The following is a 17,788-nucleotide window of genomic DNA, read 5'->3' on the forward strand; positions in this document are numbered from 1 at the left end:
GAAAAAATGTTGTAGCTGTAATGAATGCTGTTGAAACAACCTAAGCAATCAGGGAGGGGGGACAGAATGTGTTTTGTAAAGTAAGGCAAGTACTGCCATATTAATAGGATGTGTTCAATGGCACACGATAAGAAGCAATGTGCAGTGCACATGTTGAGTTCAGAAATGTCAATGTAATTTTCTGGATTTATTTGTTATGCAATGAACTTTGTAAATTTATCAGTAGAGCTTGTAAGGGACATGAGTGTCCCAGTCAGTGGGCACTTTACTGTGCAGAGAGAGGGGATTCTGGAAAAAAAGGTGACATGTCAAATTGTGGTTTAAATACCAGTAGCATATCGGTATCAAAAGTCCCATGGTTACCCAGCCAATATGAACCCCTCACAGTCTACTAGTCACAACATTATCAAGGGTAAAGGGAAGAAAGTATAAATAATTGTATTGGTAAAATCTAATATCAATCAACGTGAATCTACAGTCATGGGCAAAAGTTTTCAGAATGACACATGTATTGCTTTATCCAAAGTTTTCATAAGTGTCAAAGGCTTTTATTGACAATCACATTAGGTTTATGCCAAGAGTCAATATTTGCAGTGTTGACCCTTCTTTTTAAAGCCCTTTGCAATTTGCCATGGCATGTTGTCAATCAACTTCTGGGCTACATACTGACTGATGGCCGCCCATTCTTGCCTAATCAATTCTTGGAGTTGGTCAGAATTTGTGGGTTTTTGTTTGTCCACCCATCTCTTGAGAATTGACCACAAGTTCTCAATGGGATTAAGTTCTGTGGAGTTTCCTGACCATGGACACAAAATGTCGATGTTTTGATCCCAAAGCCACTTAGTTATCACTTTTGCTTTTTTGGCAAGGTGCTCCATCATGCTGGAAAAGGCATTGTTTATCAATAAAATTGTTCTTGGATGGTTGAGAGAAGTTGCTCTTGGAGGATGTTTTGGTACCATTCTTCATGGCTGTGTTCATAGGCAAAATTGCGAGTGAGCCCACACGTGAATGGTCTCAGGATGCTTTACTGTTGAAATGACACATATGTACTTATTATTGTGTTATATGAGAAAAGGTAAAATGTTTACATTATATAACATTAACTTATGAAAATAATGTATATGTTATTTTTTCTACAGGTTCATCAATTACACAGCTGCGTGCTCAAGATTATGATGATGACAAGCTGGTGTTTGCGGTAGTGGGCGATGAAGCAAAAAATTTCTTTGCCGTTGAGAGTGAAACCGGAGTGGTATGGTTAAGGCAAACCTTAGATCGAGAGGTACTACTCTAACATTTCATATCACCTATTGTGAAAATGTTTTAGTATATTGCAAGTGAAAAACACTCTATGACACATTAGGGACTACAGGAAACTCCAATAACAGGCTTGTAGGGGGTACACAAGAGCAGCATAATCTGTTCTTTCATACTACAAAGTAAGTTCTATGCATTGTAACAAAGGTAGGAGAAATTGTCCTGTTGAACCAACACTACAAATTACAGGTAATTTGCCAATCTCTGTTTATTACCTTCTTATATGTTTAAATTTTAACTGTTGACACTTTATGTCTCAGTGATGTCACAGGTTCTTATTGAATTAATAACCTACATTCTTATGAAGACTCGAATCACAAAGTGGCTGCCTGTTTAACAAAATAGAATTTTGGTTGTACTTTTCCATGCAATCAACAGCATATTTATCAGCACATAATCTGTTACTTTGTCACATTATGTACAATAGGGTTTTCTTTTTTAGCGAACCATAATTTAATTTTTTAATCATAATGCAGCAATTGTTTTCTGATTTTATCGCAGGCAATTTAAGAAAAGGGCAGGTATTACCAGAACTCATATTTAGGAAGGTGCTATGGGATAGTGTGGTTTATGGTGTGTTTATCCAGAGTGGGTTCGCAGACAGTGTCTGGTATTGCTGGAGATAACTGCAGGCAGCGCCTGGGGGCCATAGATGGATTCCTAGCAGTCTGTCTGTTTGATGCTGCTGCTGTCTGATAGCAACACCTGAGATGAGGATGCTCTAAATCACCCAGTAACTTCCTTCAGGGCACGAAATTAGCTGATGAGAATGACGAGCATTTAGATGCCTGGAGCTTCAGTATGCACTTTGTTTAGTTTATGGTGATCGTACATAAATACATCTTGATTAAGCTATTTCATACTGTAGAAATAACACTAAACCTTATTTCAGGTTCTATAATAAAAGTAAGTTGGTTGACTTTTGAACCACATTATGTTGTTTGTTGTATTACTAAGTGTTACAAATGTTGCCAATGCAGTGGTAATCAATTGTATACATAATACAAAATACATAAAAAGTACAGCAAACCTGCCAGAGACTGTTTAGTGGCTGGTTTTGATTATGCATTTTGATTATTTGCTTGCAACAAATTCATATAAACCCTTTTTCTTACATTTAGTAGATCTTTTGATTCCTCTACTAACTAGACAAATAAAATCATCTAAGAATGTGCAGGGTCTACACCTGAGACATTGGATCACTGCATGCACATGTGAATACCAGCAGTGTCCTACACTGATTTGTATACCAGCATCTAGTGCCCATACATTACTTTCTGTCCCTACATCTACCTGTAGTTTCCAATATTACCAGTGCACATATCAGCAAAACCCATACATATATGTAGGTCAGGGAAGGGCTGGCATATTTTAGCCCTGGGAGGCAGATGTTCCTCTGCTCCTCTGCCCAGCCTGCCCCTCATGTCAGTCAAGTTCCCCACTTCATGTCCTTATAACATATATTTGTCTCAAAATGTTCCTGCCTGAGATTCTGAGAATGTGTCCCACAATGATGGCTGGCTGAGAGTGCATGGCATCTGGCTGGGAAATAGGAGGAAGAGGGTTTTCTATTAATGCCCTGTGTACCCATTGGACTCTCGACATTTTCTGGGCCCTAGGATACTCAAACCCCGACACAGGTGTGAAGATTATTTGAAGTATACATATATTTTATATTGAGTTTCTTTTACAATCATTATTGTATTGTGATGTAGCGCATCATATTGTAAAGTATCTTAGGGTCAGCTTGTTTATATATTTTCCTAGCTTTTAAATGACTCTGATCCAGAAAACAAGTTCATTTATGATGGAACTGTGCTTATTATTCAGATATACATGTATATGTTTGAGGGACTTCTCAGAATTAACCCCATTTGAAGCAGTTTACTTTTGGGGAGAGCTTTTTACATATTTTGTGCACATAAATATGTTGATGATAGAGACGTGGGCTGTTAAAGTGTCTTAAGGACAATATATGAATTGGTTGCAATAAAGAAGGTACATAGTGTACAATTTCCGTTGTTGTGGTACACAAATGTTTCCATATAGCTCCTGAATGTCCATAGATTTGTTTTCCTCTAATAGTGATTAATCTATTACATTATATTCTGTATGGTTAAAGAACACACTTAAGACTTCAAACTCTGATTGTGCAGGCTGTAATATTGATATGACATATTTGGAACCACATCTGTAATTGTTCTCCTGATTCCTCTTTGTCCCCCTCCCATGAGTATCTTGCATGTAATTATGCTTTTAGCTAAAATCCAAACCACTGGTGTCAGAAGATAAACACTATTTCTAATCGTATTATTTTGTCTCCCATTTCATTTCAGACTAAATCAGAATTCACAGTTGAATTTTCTGTCAGTGACAACCAGGGGGTATGTATGAGTTTTTTTCATGGCATAAAAATCTATGAATGGTGAAATAGGACAAGATAAGAGGAGATGTGATAGTAGGGGGTGGAGAAAAATGATTTATAATGTCTCCAGAGTAAGTGCTGCCAGCAGGGACTGCGCTGAACAAAGACACATGACCGATTACATTTAAGGTTGTGCAGGGAATGTCTGTTCTTAGAGCTAGTGTAGTTGCCTTATTTTGTTTGATTGAAAAGTAACTTTATTTGTATAAAGGCACAAAAAACACATGATACATTGCATTCAAGTGTATGCAGCACACCGTGAAACATAATCATTCATATATTTTAGTACAATACAAGGCATAAAGTACAAGATATGACATCCTACACTTTACATCGAGTACTGCACTAACCATAACATATTCAAAAAGCAATGGATGTGAGGGAACAGTAGGTGATAGGGGTAGGGTCGGGAAGTCACAAGCCCGAAGCTTTATTGAGGAAAGACACAAAAATAGGGAAGGGTGCAAAAATTAAGGCAAGACATTCAACAAAACTTCAACAGTGATGTGGGGATGGGTTGGAGGGGGTAAGGGACGGGGAGACACAAGCCCAAGGTTTTAATGAATGAACAGACACATAGGGGGAGAAGGAGAAGAGGGAGACAACAATCAATCATCTTGTTCTTCCTCAGGATTGTTCATGGTGTTATAGTCTCTTAGCAGGCTGGGGATCAGCCTGCAACAGTTCTGGATCTTCTCCCTTTTCAAGATGAGGCATTTCCTGAGAAGCCAAATGGCGTCCTTAAAACAGTTCATAAGGCGCCAGGCCTCCTGGATTGCCCTTATGGTATGGGTCCCAGGAAATAATCCATAAAATACCGAATGGTATGAAAGACAAATCCTGGGCACACTGTCCTTAAGTTCATGTTCCAAAGCATCCAACAGTGCCTGTGCAGTCAGACAGTCCCAAAAAATATGCTGTGCTGTTTCCCTTCTGGTGAAGCAAAGGGGGCAGTGAATATATGTGAACATAGTGTGGTTGTCTTATTAACCCATCTACGTAATGTATAAAGTGGAATAACAGAAGTGCAGCCTAGTTGGATGCCTTCTGGATTGTTTTTGACAATTTATACATTTTGGGGTTTGGTAATGCCAAATTTAGTGCAATAAATCCTTAAAATATTTTTTCTATGATATTCACCCCATTAAGCCCACAGTGGGACTGAGCGTTAGTCTTTACATCATTGACGGTGTGGTTAGAATTTTAACATCTTATGTAAAAGTTTTTTGCTTTTTTTTTATTTTGTAATTGTTTAACACATGATACAGTAACTGTGTCCTAGAGACAGCCCTTATTGTAGCTAGTGACACAGAGAGAAACCATGTTGCGTAGCTGTCTATTGTTTCAAGTTTAAGAGCAGTTTTTCTTAATTGCAATTCTTATAATTTTAAGTTTAACTTGTTTTTTTTGTTTTTAAATTGATATTACATAAAGTTGCATATTTTAAATGTAATAAAGCATGCTATAATCAAACTGAGGAAATATGGCATTATGGGGATTGTAGTGCTCAGAGGTCCGCCAAACATGACGTGTAATGTGAGAACATGCTCTGGCTCAGTCAGCATCGTGTTCTTAGAAACTGTTTTGATGTGTTGGTAAATAAAATGTTGTTCTGGGGAAAAGGAAATAGAGCAAAGAGTGTAAGTCTGGCAAGAAAAGGAATCAAACACTAACAAACATGTTATTTGCTTGTTAATATCCAGGTTATCAAAGGCAAAGTGAATATTCAAGTTGGTGACGTCAATGACAATGCTCCTACCTTCCACAGCCAGCCATACACCGTGCGCATTGCAGAGGTACATATTTAACTAGATCATTTATTAACAATGGCTATATAATGTATATATACAATACACAATGATGTGTTCTGTCATCAACTATTTACAGTAACTGGGTGTTAGTGTAATGCAGCAAAAATATGTTTTCTAGAACAGTACTTTGGTGGGGGTGGGAGTCCCTTCACAAACAAAAGCACATTTTAACATGGATACCACTTTAAAGTTTAATTTAAGTGTGGGTTCTAATTCTTATGTGTAATTCCAAGTTCAATGTTCATTATAATCTTTTGAAAATATGCTCGTTATCACTTTGAGAGACCTAGTCAAAAAAATTGTAATGTTGTATAATTGAGGGAAGTTAGTAAGAATTACTCATACTTGCCAACTCTCCCGGAATGTCCGGGAGACTCCCGAAATTCGGCTCAGTCTGGCAACTCTCCTGCATCCCGCTGCAGCCACCACTAAATTACGTGATTTGCGGTGAATCGCGTCATTTTGGCGCAATTTGCCCCACCCCCTCCCATCCTCTAGTCACGCCCATCTCCCGTAAACAGATTAGAGAAAGTAGGTAAGTATGGAATTACTAGTTTATCACTTTGAGACAAATAGTGCCACTAAATGGTATTTTAATATAAGCTTTGTCCATTTTCCTGTTCAGTTCAGGTAAAAAAATATTACATGTATCCACGAATCTAATAAAATTACAAGTATATGACTGTAACTTTCATTTTAGTTTTCATTTAGGAGAGAAATAACTGGCACAGAGCCACTGTACATATCTCATCATTGACCCAGCTTGCCAGGACCTAATCACTTAGCTGTTTCTGCCAATTTATTTGCAGTTATTTCTAGTTTGTTCAGCATGGATCACACAAGCGAGGTTCCTAAACAGACTGTCACTGTGTGCTCTCCTGCTGCATGATGCTCTGTTTGTGGGACATGTCATTATTCTTCAGTAAATACATTTCTCACCATGAGCTTACATGTTAGGAATATCATCTTTAGGAATCATTTGCTGGAATGAAAAAGAGTCTTTTTCCCAGGTTTATCTTTGCTACATTTAATGCAAATGTACTCACTGAATTTTCTTTAGGAAAAAAATGAAACACATGTAGATGATGGTCCAGTTGCCTTGATGTAGATGTATGTATCTTCCAGATATTTTGGATATGTGGATATGATACTTAAATGTAGTCATTTTCTTAATGAAAACTCAAAATATAAATGAACAAGAAAAACCTGCTCATGAAATGCTAAAAAGTAAATATCACTCATGTAATAAATGTGTGTTCACAGAGGTTCCCCAAACAAACTAATAAGTGTCCTATAATAATTTTTCCATTTCCCTATCTGGTAATTCCATTGCTACGTGGGCGTAATGCAAACACTACACACCTCTCAGATCTGCCGCCAATCTGCATGGAAATGATTTGACCAGTTTGGAAATATTAATTCCATGCATCTCTCCTGCTAATATACTAACTGTAATGTGGCAAGTACTTCTGTGACCAGTCTACAATAAGTGCTCTTTTTGCAACGGGGCACAGAACCAATGGATTGATCAAATAATTGTGAAGCCATGAGTTTGACCTTGTTGTATTTTTCTTTATGTAATGTTATGCAGATTCTATGTTGGGCTGAGAACTTGAGAATTCTGCACATAACCACTATAAAGATGAACTGATTTATATGTATTGTAACAAAGCACAGGCAAGGCGCTTCATAGTCTAATACCAGGGTTATAATAAACCATATGTGTATTAATATGCGTACCGTGGAGTTAAGATAGGCAATCCTGAAGTAGGAGGGATCCTCTTTGGGAATAATACCTATGGATCTCAGCTCAATAAGGGGTCTATTTATGACCCTTCGTTTTTTTCACTTGATACTTTTCAATCTCCTTGATAAGGATTGAAAAGTAACGGCTATGTATTAAAAAACTTCTCAGGGACAGCAGTGCCGATAGACTGCTGTCCCTGAGAAGTGACTCACCTGATCATCGCAGTCTTTTCTCAACTTTAAAGGCTGCGGTGATCTTCACTTTTTTTTTTTCTCTTTTTTTTTTCCTTTTTTGTTAGTGCGCATGCACCGACTGAAAAGTTGGTGCATGCGCAGTAACATCCTGGCCGGAAAACTGCAGGATGAGTGACAGGGAGGGATCCCATGATCCCTCCACACATGCGCTGTCCAGCTCTGCTCTTCAGAGTAGAGCTGGACAGCGCGAAAGTTTTCAGATATGGTAATGTACGCCAGCTTCAGATGGCGCCAGCTTCAGATGACGTACATTAACATGTAAAAAAAGAGAAAAGTTTCTCTAAATAGACTTTCATATATAGCGGTTCTGAGCACTTCCCATACACTGTTATGGGGAGTGCTCAGAAAAACGATAGCAAATGCAAAGCAGCAGATATCTGCTGCGATGCTTCAATAATACATAGCAATTTCACGGTAAACACCCGAAAACTGTTGTTTTCGGGTGTTTAACACAGGAAAAATCCTTGATAAATAGACCCCTAAGAGAGATAATGTGGAGAGAACAAACATAGCGTAATACTGTAATGTGTAATATAATACACAACGTGAGAGTGACCACACCACTTCCAACAGGTTGGTTAGGGTGATTAAAGTGTTAACCCAGACCTATGTCATTCAAAAGAAACCAATAGGATCACATATGTAAATATTATATGCGTACCAGACGTCCTGTAACAGATGGCACTTCACAATCCCTATATTGGAGACTTCCTTGTATGAAACATATATTCCAATACCAGAGACTCTTCTATCAGAGAAAACGGTATTATATACAAATATAATTTATTAAAAGAAGGGTGCACAATCAACTCACATGAGGTAATAGGTAATAACGTTTCATACAAGGAAGTCTCCAATATAGTGATTGTGAAGTGCCATCTGTTACAGGATGTCTGGTACACATATAATATTTACATATGTGATCCTATTGGTTTCTTTTGAATGACATAGGTCTGGGTTAACACTTTAATCACCCTAACCAACCTGTTGGAAGTGGTGTGGTCACTCTCACGTGGTGTATTATATTACACATTACAGTATTACGCTATGTTTGTTCTCTCCACATTATCTCTCTTATTGAGCTGAGATCCAGAGGTATTATTCCCAAAGAGGATCCCTCTTACTTCAGGATTGCCTATCTTAACTCCACGGTATGCATATTAATACACATATGGTTTATTATAACCCTGGTATTACACTATGAGGAGCCTTGCCTGTGCTTTGTTACAGTGACTATTTTTTTCCGAATCGACCATCTGGATACAGGCTTCTGTCGGCTGCCGCTCATACTTGAGTGAAGTGTTTCTGGGCTTCCATTTTATGGGGAATTGTTTGTGTGTATATTACACATTTGAATATTTATTCCTTGTTTAATCGTTGTGGTAAATAGCGCCAGAGTGTATCATCTTTGTGTGTTTGATTTATATGTATACTTGTATAATTACCAGTATACTTAATATAAATATTTTAAATCATAAAATGCGATAATAACATATCTGGGAAATAGAGACATAGATATGTTCATCATAAAGGTTTGGGAAATGCTGACCTCTTAAAATATAAGTGCTTCACTAACATCACACATAATTATATCTGTATTGGTCTGATCTATGCACAAAGCTTTTTTTCTGATAAAACAGGATCAGAGGGTAATAAAGCTACATTGTTAGTCAACCATTCAAGTACAAGCCATGCAAAATACAATGGGAAAGGTCATTAACCAAATTCCACAGTGGTCAATCACCTGATCTGAAGCTAATGAAACCTGACCAGGAACCCTGCAACCAAGAATTTGCCTTCTTGGTCTGCAGCAAAGTCATAATATGAGATCATCAAGATATTAATAGAAATAATTTAATGGCCCTGACACTCTAAAAGTTAAGGCTAAATGGGAAAATAAATGCCAAAATGAGAAAATTGTTCTATTTCTGATACTATCTAGACGATTGTATCCCTCCCTTTGATGGCAACAAATGTCCCACAAAGGGGAAAGTCAGGATAACTAACAGGATCTTTTAGAAGTATTACAAACTACTACTATTAACTGATATATTTATATATATATATATATATATATATATATATATATATATATATAGTCTATATTCCCAGCCACAATCACATACACAAACACATGGGCAAATTAATTTAGTCAGAAATTGATTTACCTACCAGTATGTCTTGTCGGAGGAAACCCCGAAGCACCAAGAGGAAACCCACATAAGAATGGGGAACACGGGGAACTCTACACAGACAGTGCCCTGTTTAGAATTAAACACAGGGCCCCAGGGCTGTAAAGTAGCAATGCAAACCACTGTGCCACCATGCCAACCATAAGTCGTTGTTTTTTAAAGTGTTTTGCTATTCTTTAGATGACTGTAGGTTACTGTACATATTAATGATTAAAGAAGTCTACACAGTTTAATGTTTTGCTTGAAAGATCAACCCCTTTTCCCCTCCAACTGGCATTCCCTTGCTGTTTCTATTATTCGAGTGGTAATATAACTTAACCAAGACTCATCACTCTGACAGTTGAAGGACGTGGATTGTTTGCTGTAAGCTGTGTATCGTAAAGTAGTCTATACATTTTGTCTAACTTCACTACACTGCTGTGGATGAGGATTTACAACAGCATTTTAACAGTACAATTTATTTGTCTGCCTCTCCTACAGTATTTACTGGTATGTGTCCTTTTATCCAGAGGCCAGTTATACAGATAGTAAAACTCAAAAGTAAATAATTAATAATCTGAAGCCCCAAAACCCAGAAAAGTGTTGTAGACCATTGTAGTTATCAGACAAGATGCATAATGTAGTGATACTGGCTCTTCAAAAGCAATTGTAAGCCTTGTTGAAAGTTTTGTTGTTATCCACTGTAAGGTGTCCAGCATTATAATGGGCAGTCATGACCAATTATGGACATTAGAAAATTGCACTAACAAAGTGAATTCTAAAGGTTGCACCTCTTCTGAGTATGGGAGCGAGCACATCTGTGTCTGCCTGTGAAACACAGTTGTCTTTAGTAGTTGAGCAGTACAGAAGAAATTACTCTTTAATATTCTGCCCGTAGCACCCTTCATCATGTTCCTTTGATCGCCCATATTCATTCTTGGGCTATTGACATAGGGGATTTCTTTATCAGCTTCTGAATGTGTTGCGTGCAATTTTGTTGAACTGCCTTTAGAGTGTAAAAGCAGTTTTCTAGTAGTAATACAGTCTAGTTTAGCTATGCTTCCTATGTGCTTCTTAGAATTTTACATTGCTAAAAGGGGTTATCCCTTGGCATCTGTATTAGCTGTTCTCATCTATGCAGAATTGTCTACTAAATAATCTGTGAAACTGAAGTATGTTTCTCTCTAATTTTGACTTACATTGGTGTTTTGACAGATGCCAGTATGGCTTAGCAAATGACTCACTGGCTAATTCTCCAACCTCTATTAATCTAAAATGCAACACTGCCTAAGTTAAAACAGTTATGATGTTACAAATGCAGACAACCATTTAAGCGCTCAACACCTTAGACCCAATCTGTCATATGTTTTTAGGGCAAGTGATAGTGGGGCGGACATAACAAAAACTAGTCTGGCCTAATACACTTTGAAAAACTTATTTTATAAATGCATTTCAGACAAGGAAAATGATCAGGGACTGACCTAGAAAACCATTATCATGTCACGAGGGCTGATGCTGGATTGTTTAGCCCCCCCCCAAGTTGGCCTTCCATTGGTTTGAACCAACCTAAGTAAACTAGTTAGTCAAAGGTCACTGATGCAAAATGACAAAAACAATTAAAACCAGATCACACCTAAATAATCTATCTGTATTCCCCCAAAATTTCTTTACTTTCTTAGACCTGTATTGGTATCTTCATCCATTGGCTTCCAAATGTGTATGTGAGGCCATACATTTTGGGCTTGGCTTAGAGTAGGCCGCAATTATTCAGCTGAAATGTACACGTAAAGGTTTCGCTGCAAAATTGTGTAGCACATACCTTAAAACACATGACACTCATGATACAGAGTAACTATGCAGATGCATGAAGATAAGCTTTAAATACCCTATAACTTGATGATGATGATGAGTGACGCTTAATTAAAATTATTAAAGGACTGTTGGAACATGTAGTTCCTCAAACCTAATTAAAACTGAATATGTGTATTTTAATATGATTAAAGTTTATCCATTAAGCAGTTTAGAAAAGGCTAACATGAATAATATAGTAGGAGTAAAATATTTATTGTATGGGAACACATTTACCAGTCTTGAGAGCATTGGTTGTAAATGACATTGTCAAAGACACGTCCCCTATGGTGTGGTTTGAGGGTTGTGGGCTGAAACTTTGCCTAGGGTACCTTGGACCCCAGCACTAGCCCTGTATGGTATTTATTATGCTGACTGCATTGGTTCTAAGGTTTTCCTGCCAAGGGTTTTCTTTCGGTCATTTGTAATACAATGCCTAAAGCGGCGGTTCCCAAAGTGTGGTCCGTGGCTCCCAGGGTGCCGCGGGACAGCCATAAAAAAAAAGAAAGAACACAAACTTACCAATCTGCGCGGCGCCGGGACCCAGCAGACTCCTCTCTCCCGCAGCTGTCACTGAAGTCGATATTCAGTGACAGCTGCGGGAGAGAGGAGTCTGCTGGGTCCCGGATTGGTAAGTTTGTGTTCTTTATTTTTTTTTTATGGCTGGCATGGGGCAGAGTGAGAGGATCATAACAGCGGAGGGGGACAGCCTGACTGCGGGGCAGCAGAGGGGGACAGAGGGCAGCAGAGGGGACAGCCTGACAGCGGGGCAGCAGAGGGGGACAGCGGGGCAGCAGAGGGGGACAGAGGGCAGCAGAGGGGGACAGCCTGACAGTGGGGCAGCAGAGGGGACAGAGGGGCAGCAGAGGGGAACAGCGTGACAGCAGAGAGGGACAGCGGGCAGCAGAGGGGGGACAGAGGGCAGCAGAGGGGGACAGCGTGACAGCAGAGGGGGACAGCTGGCAGCAGAGGGGGACAGCGTGACAGCAGAGGGGGACAGCGTGACAGCAGAGGGGGACAGAGGGCAGCAGAGGGGGACAGAGGGCAGCAGAGGGGGACAGAGGGCAGCAGAGGAGGGCAGCAGAGGGGGACAGCAGAGGGGGACAGCGTGACAGCAGAGGGGGACAGAGGGCAGCAGAGGAGGGGCAGCATGACAGAGGGCAGCAGAGGGGGCAGCGTGACAGAGGGCAGCATGACAGGGGGCAGTGTGACAGAGGGCAGCAGAGGGGGCAGCGTGGCAGGGGGCAGTGTGACAGAGGGCAGCAGAGGGGGGCAGTGTGACAGAGGGCAGCAGAGGGGGGCAGCGTGACAGAGGACTGCAGAGGGGGCAGCGTGACAGAGGGCTGCAGAGGGGGCAGAGTGTCTGGATGCAGAGGGGGCATTTTTGCATACAACTAAATAAGTATTTCTGTCCTGACCTAAATACTTATTACAATTTTTTGACCCAACTACTTCTAAAACAGGACTGCTCAGTATTTATTTTGGAGACTCTAAGGGTGCCGCGAACTGCAAAAGTTTGGGAACCACTGGCCTAAAGTAAGCTAAATTACATTTAATTATGACACCCTATCTACCCCTATACTGCACCTGACATGTTTCTTTTACTTTATTTAATTACCATAGAAAGGTGCTTGTTGATCAACTATGTTATATGACATTAGAACAGAGTAGCAGCTATTTTTTCCTTGCTACTGTTCTTAACTGTCTGTATAATTGGTTTCTGTATAGAAGATACTGAGCTTGTATAATACATATTATCCTCTAGAGCAGGGGTCTTCAAACTTTTTAAACAGGGGGCCAGTACTCTGTCCCTCAGACTGTTGGAGGGCCGGACTATAGTAAAAACAAAAACTATGAACAAATTCCTATGCACACTGCATATATCTTATTTTCCTTACTGTGCTTCTCTTCTCCCCCTTTTTTCCTTACTGTGCCTCTCTTATCCCCCTTTTTTCCTTACTGTGCCTCTTATCCCCCTTTTTCCTTACTGAGCTTCTCTTCTCCCTTTTTTCCTTACTGTGCCTCTCTTATCCCCCTTTTTTCCTTACTGTGCCTCTCTTATCCCCCTTTTTTCCTTACTGTGCTTCTCTTATCCCCCTTTTTTCCTTACTGTGCTTTTCTTCTCCCCCTTTTTTCCTTACTGTGACTCTCTTATCCCCTTTTTCCTTACTGTGCCTCTCTTATCCCCCTTTTTTCCTTACTGTGCCTCTCTTATCCCCCTTTTTCCTTACTGTGCTTCTCTTCTCCCCCTTTTTTCCTTACTGTGCCTCTCTTATCCCCCTTTTTTCCTTACTGTGCTTCTCTTATCCCCCTTTTTTCCTTACTGTGCCTCTCTTATCCCCCTTTTTCCTTACTGTGCCTCTCTTATCCCCCTTTTTCCTTACTGTGCCTCTCTTATCCCTCTTTTTCCTTACTGTGCTTCTCTTATCCCCCTTTTTTCCTTACTGTCCCTCTTTTCTTTCCTTTTTCCTCCATAGTGTGCCTTTCTGCGTTATTCCTTTTATTTTTATTTTTTTTTTACTTACCTTTCTTTTCGCTTCTTTCTTCTCTTCTCTTTTGTCTTCTTGTTTCTTTCCTGGTCCTCTCCGTGCTGCTCCTCACTGAAGGACAGGCTTGACTTGATGATGTCACGCCTGTCATTCAGAGTTAACAGTGCAGAGAGGAGGGAGGAGGAGGAACGCCAGCGCAGCGATCAGGTGAGTAGTGTATCTATTTTTTTTTTTATTTTTTTTTTTTACTGCTCCCCCCACCAACGAAGGAAGCCCCGAACCCGCCCGCCCGCAACCCCCCTGGGGGGGCCGCCATTGAAAAAATAGTTTGAGGACCCCTGCTCTAGAGCCAAATAAAGAATACAAAAAGTATCCTAGTGAATGCTATACTAAACACTGCAAACAATACAGACCCCAGATCTCTGATATCTATACAGTGCAGACCACCCATCATCTATTGTCAATGCAATATAGAACCCGGATCCTTGTTGCGTACAGACTCTAATCTTGAGTGGTATACCCATCTTTGGTATACCCATCTTTTATGTGGCCTCACCCTGCCCTCTATGGTATGCTCAAGGGAAAGCACTAGGAAATAGGCTAGTATACCTACCAATGCTGGAAATAGCACCAACCAGTAACCAACCAACCAACCATAGTGAGAGCTGTTATGTGGTTGTTATGAAAGCTTCCAGACATAGCCACAACTTTACTAAAGTAAGCAGAGAAAAGATAGAGGGCTTTGTTGTGCAGCTCTGTATTTCCTCTCTACTGCCACAGTGGTGGGAGAAATTGACCCCCTGAATTCTGGTGTCAAGAAAAACTGTGAGATTGGCTAAAAATGCAAGAGACTTGTTCTATCTAGAATGCAAACTGATATGGAATCTCTTATCCGGAAACCCGTTATCTGGAAAGGATGAAGTAACTAGCTGCTTTTGCTCAGTAACTTTTTATTATCATACATACATACATAACCATTAAGTATTTCATCCTACAATTATAATGATGGGCTCTGACAAACCAAATAATGAGAAAGGGAGAGCCAAGGTTAGCATAGGGATGACCAGTGTCATTGTTAAATGCAATATAGTATAATTTATATTATGGCGTACTCCGTACTAGTGATTCTTACAAAATTGAGAATATAAAATCCATTGTTAGGGGTATAATTAGGCCTGTGTGTGTGTGTATACGCAAGTCGGAGAAATCCATAGTTTCTCATAATGACATAGTTCAAAAACAACTCACATGATGCAATATGTCTCCATAAAATTAAGCTTTATATTCTTAAATATAGGACAGCTGATTCAAAATGCATTCCTCCTCCCTTTGTGCTTGCATTTGATAAATAGTCTCTGGCTTCTTTGACATAGCACACTTAATGGTATTATTAACATTCTCTAACTCTCTTAAAATTTCCAATTTATTTTAATAGATGATATTATTTAAGGGGGAGGCACAATCTATTGTGGATTTTAGTAGTCTCTTCTGGAAAGGTGACAACCTCCCATAATAAAACTTGACAGCGCATCTCCCCATTTACATTTTAATACATAGAATCTGCAGGCGTAACAGTGTATATTTTATGGAGTGGCAGAGATGCTATTCTCCTGGGTAAGAGCACAGGAGGGTCATCACATCTCCTCAAGGTATTGAAGACCTGAAGACCTTCTGTATGTATTAAGCTCTATTTCTCTGAATGTAATTAAAATTAAGATATTGTTTTAATGATAATGATGCACTTAATTACACTGGTTACTGAGCCAGTTCTGCATGATAGTCTATGGGGGCTCATAGAATTCTGTTGCAATGTATCTGGTATATGCATATGAAACAGGCACAGAGAAATGTGAACTTGGTAGTATTCGCATTTAATTAATATAGATGCCTTATTATATTGTTATTAATGAACTCAACGCCATTTCTGGAGCTGTCATCATAGATGTTTGAAGTCTGTTTTCTATAAAATAAAAAGAACTGTTGAATCAATTTTCAGTAAACCGTTTAACGTCAGATATTGAGCCGTCTATAGATTCCCCTTTTATAATGCTATATTTTTGCAATTTTATTATTTCTTTATAGGCATGCTATAGCCTCATTATTATTTGATACTGCACTGGTATACTGGTAGTACTGACTGGTGACTCTAGTTATTTCTATCTGTTCACTAATAGAACTAGTCCAAAACTGAATTGATTACAGGATGATTGCAATAGTTTTCAATACTTTTAGAATTTAAATCATTCTAGTTTTTTTAGCTATATGAACAAATTTTCTCCAATCACTACAGTTTCAGAACACTAGTAAAATAACACGCTTTGGTTAATTTGGTACATTTATGATATTGTTAATTTAAATATATCCCACAACACCTTTTTCATAGTGAACATAAAACATCACAATCACATATGAGCAAAACAACTTCATAGTTGAGTCATAGAGGTGGAAAGTGATACTCTAGTAAGTTAGAGGCTGTGTGGGCTGTCTAAGGAATGAGGAGCTGAATTAAGGAGGAGAGCAACATATTTTGGGGTTAAAAGGAAATCAAATATTGTGGAAATATACCAACGTGAACTCCCCTCTTTCCAATTACAACCTGATTGTGCAGCATAACAGTTGAACAACCAGATCAATGATTAACTTGGCCAACATTTATTGATCTGCTTGTTGAGGTGTCACTCTGAAAACCTGCATGGCAGCACTGTTAACATGGAATTCAGAAGCAGAATGATTGTGAAAACACTTTGTTTATTCAGTGATTTGTGTTGATTTATTTTAACAACTGCTTCCTATGTACCTTGTCAATATGTAAGCTAATAAAAAGAGGAAAACACCAATCAGATCAAGAGACATGATCATGAAACAAAACTATGCTGCAAGACTCTCTCATTCAGAAACACAGGAAACAGTAGCAGGTGGAGGATACTCCGGGAGAAATAGAGTCCGAGGACAGGCTATGAGAGCACAGTCAGAAAAAAAGTGCATTGGTTACCAAACTGTGTGCTGCGGCTCCCTGGTGTGCCGCAGCGATCTCACAGGTATGCCGTAGCCAGGGCCGATGGTAAGCAAGGCATGGGACTATTTGGTAATTATTTTGGCTTAGGGGTGCCTTGAAAAAGTTATGGAGAGCCTAAGGGTGCCTTGAACTGAGAAAGTTTGGGATCCACTGATAGGGTCAGGGAGCAAAGTAGTGGCAGAACAAGTCAGATCAGTACATGTGGAAACAAAAACATAGATATACAACTGAATTGCTTCCTTGAACCACAGATGCAATGAACTCATATTCCCAGGGAGAAATTTAAATAAACCACTAATTGCCAGATCAACAGCAGCCATTAGGACAGAGCATGCTCACAAGAAATACACACTGAGCATGCTTTAGTAGTTAGAAATTCTCCCACTCATAAATGTAAGTGATCATATCTGGGACATTGAACCACTTGGCATGCTTGGAAGAAAAGGTAGATTCAGGCAGTAGTCATTGCCAAAAGTCTTGAGCATGACACAAATATTATTTTTCACAAAGTCTGCTGCCTCAGTTTTTATGATGGCAATTTGCATATACTCCAGAATGTCGCGAAGAGTGATCAGATGAATTGCAATTAAAGTCCCTCTTTGCCATGGCAACAAACTTTATCCCAAAAACAAAATTTCGGTGCATTTCAGCCCTGCCGCAAAAGGACCAGCTGACATCAGGTCAGTGATTCTCTTATTAACACAGGT

At 39.3% G+C, this 17,788-nt stretch overlaps 1 protein-coding gene across 1 annotated transcript in view; it reads left to right on the forward strand.

Annotated features, from left to right (window-relative positions):
• CDH23 (cadherin related 23) overlaps positions 1 to 17,788 on the forward strand; it is a 1,005,178-nt gene that overhangs the window by 241,671 nt on the left and 745,719 nt on the right. Inside the window, exons 4-6 of the mRNA XM_075217048.1 lie at positions 1,143 to 1,285; positions 3,657 to 3,704; positions 5,449 to 5,541. Of these exons, the coding sequence (XP_075073149.1) occupies positions 1,143 to 1,285; positions 3,657 to 3,704; positions 5,449 to 5,541 (284 nt within the window). The remainder of the gene's footprint in view (positions 1 to 1,142; positions 1,286 to 3,656; positions 3,705 to 5,448; positions 5,542 to 17,788) is intronic.

This window comes from Mixophyes fleayi, chromosome 6 (assembly GCF_038048845.1).
Source record: "Mixophyes fleayi isolate aMixFle1 chromosome 6, aMixFle1.hap1, whole genome shotgun sequence".
Classification (NCBI taxonomy): domain Eukaryota; kingdom Metazoa; phylum Chordata; class Amphibia; order Anura; family Limnodynastidae; genus Mixophyes; species Mixophyes fleayi.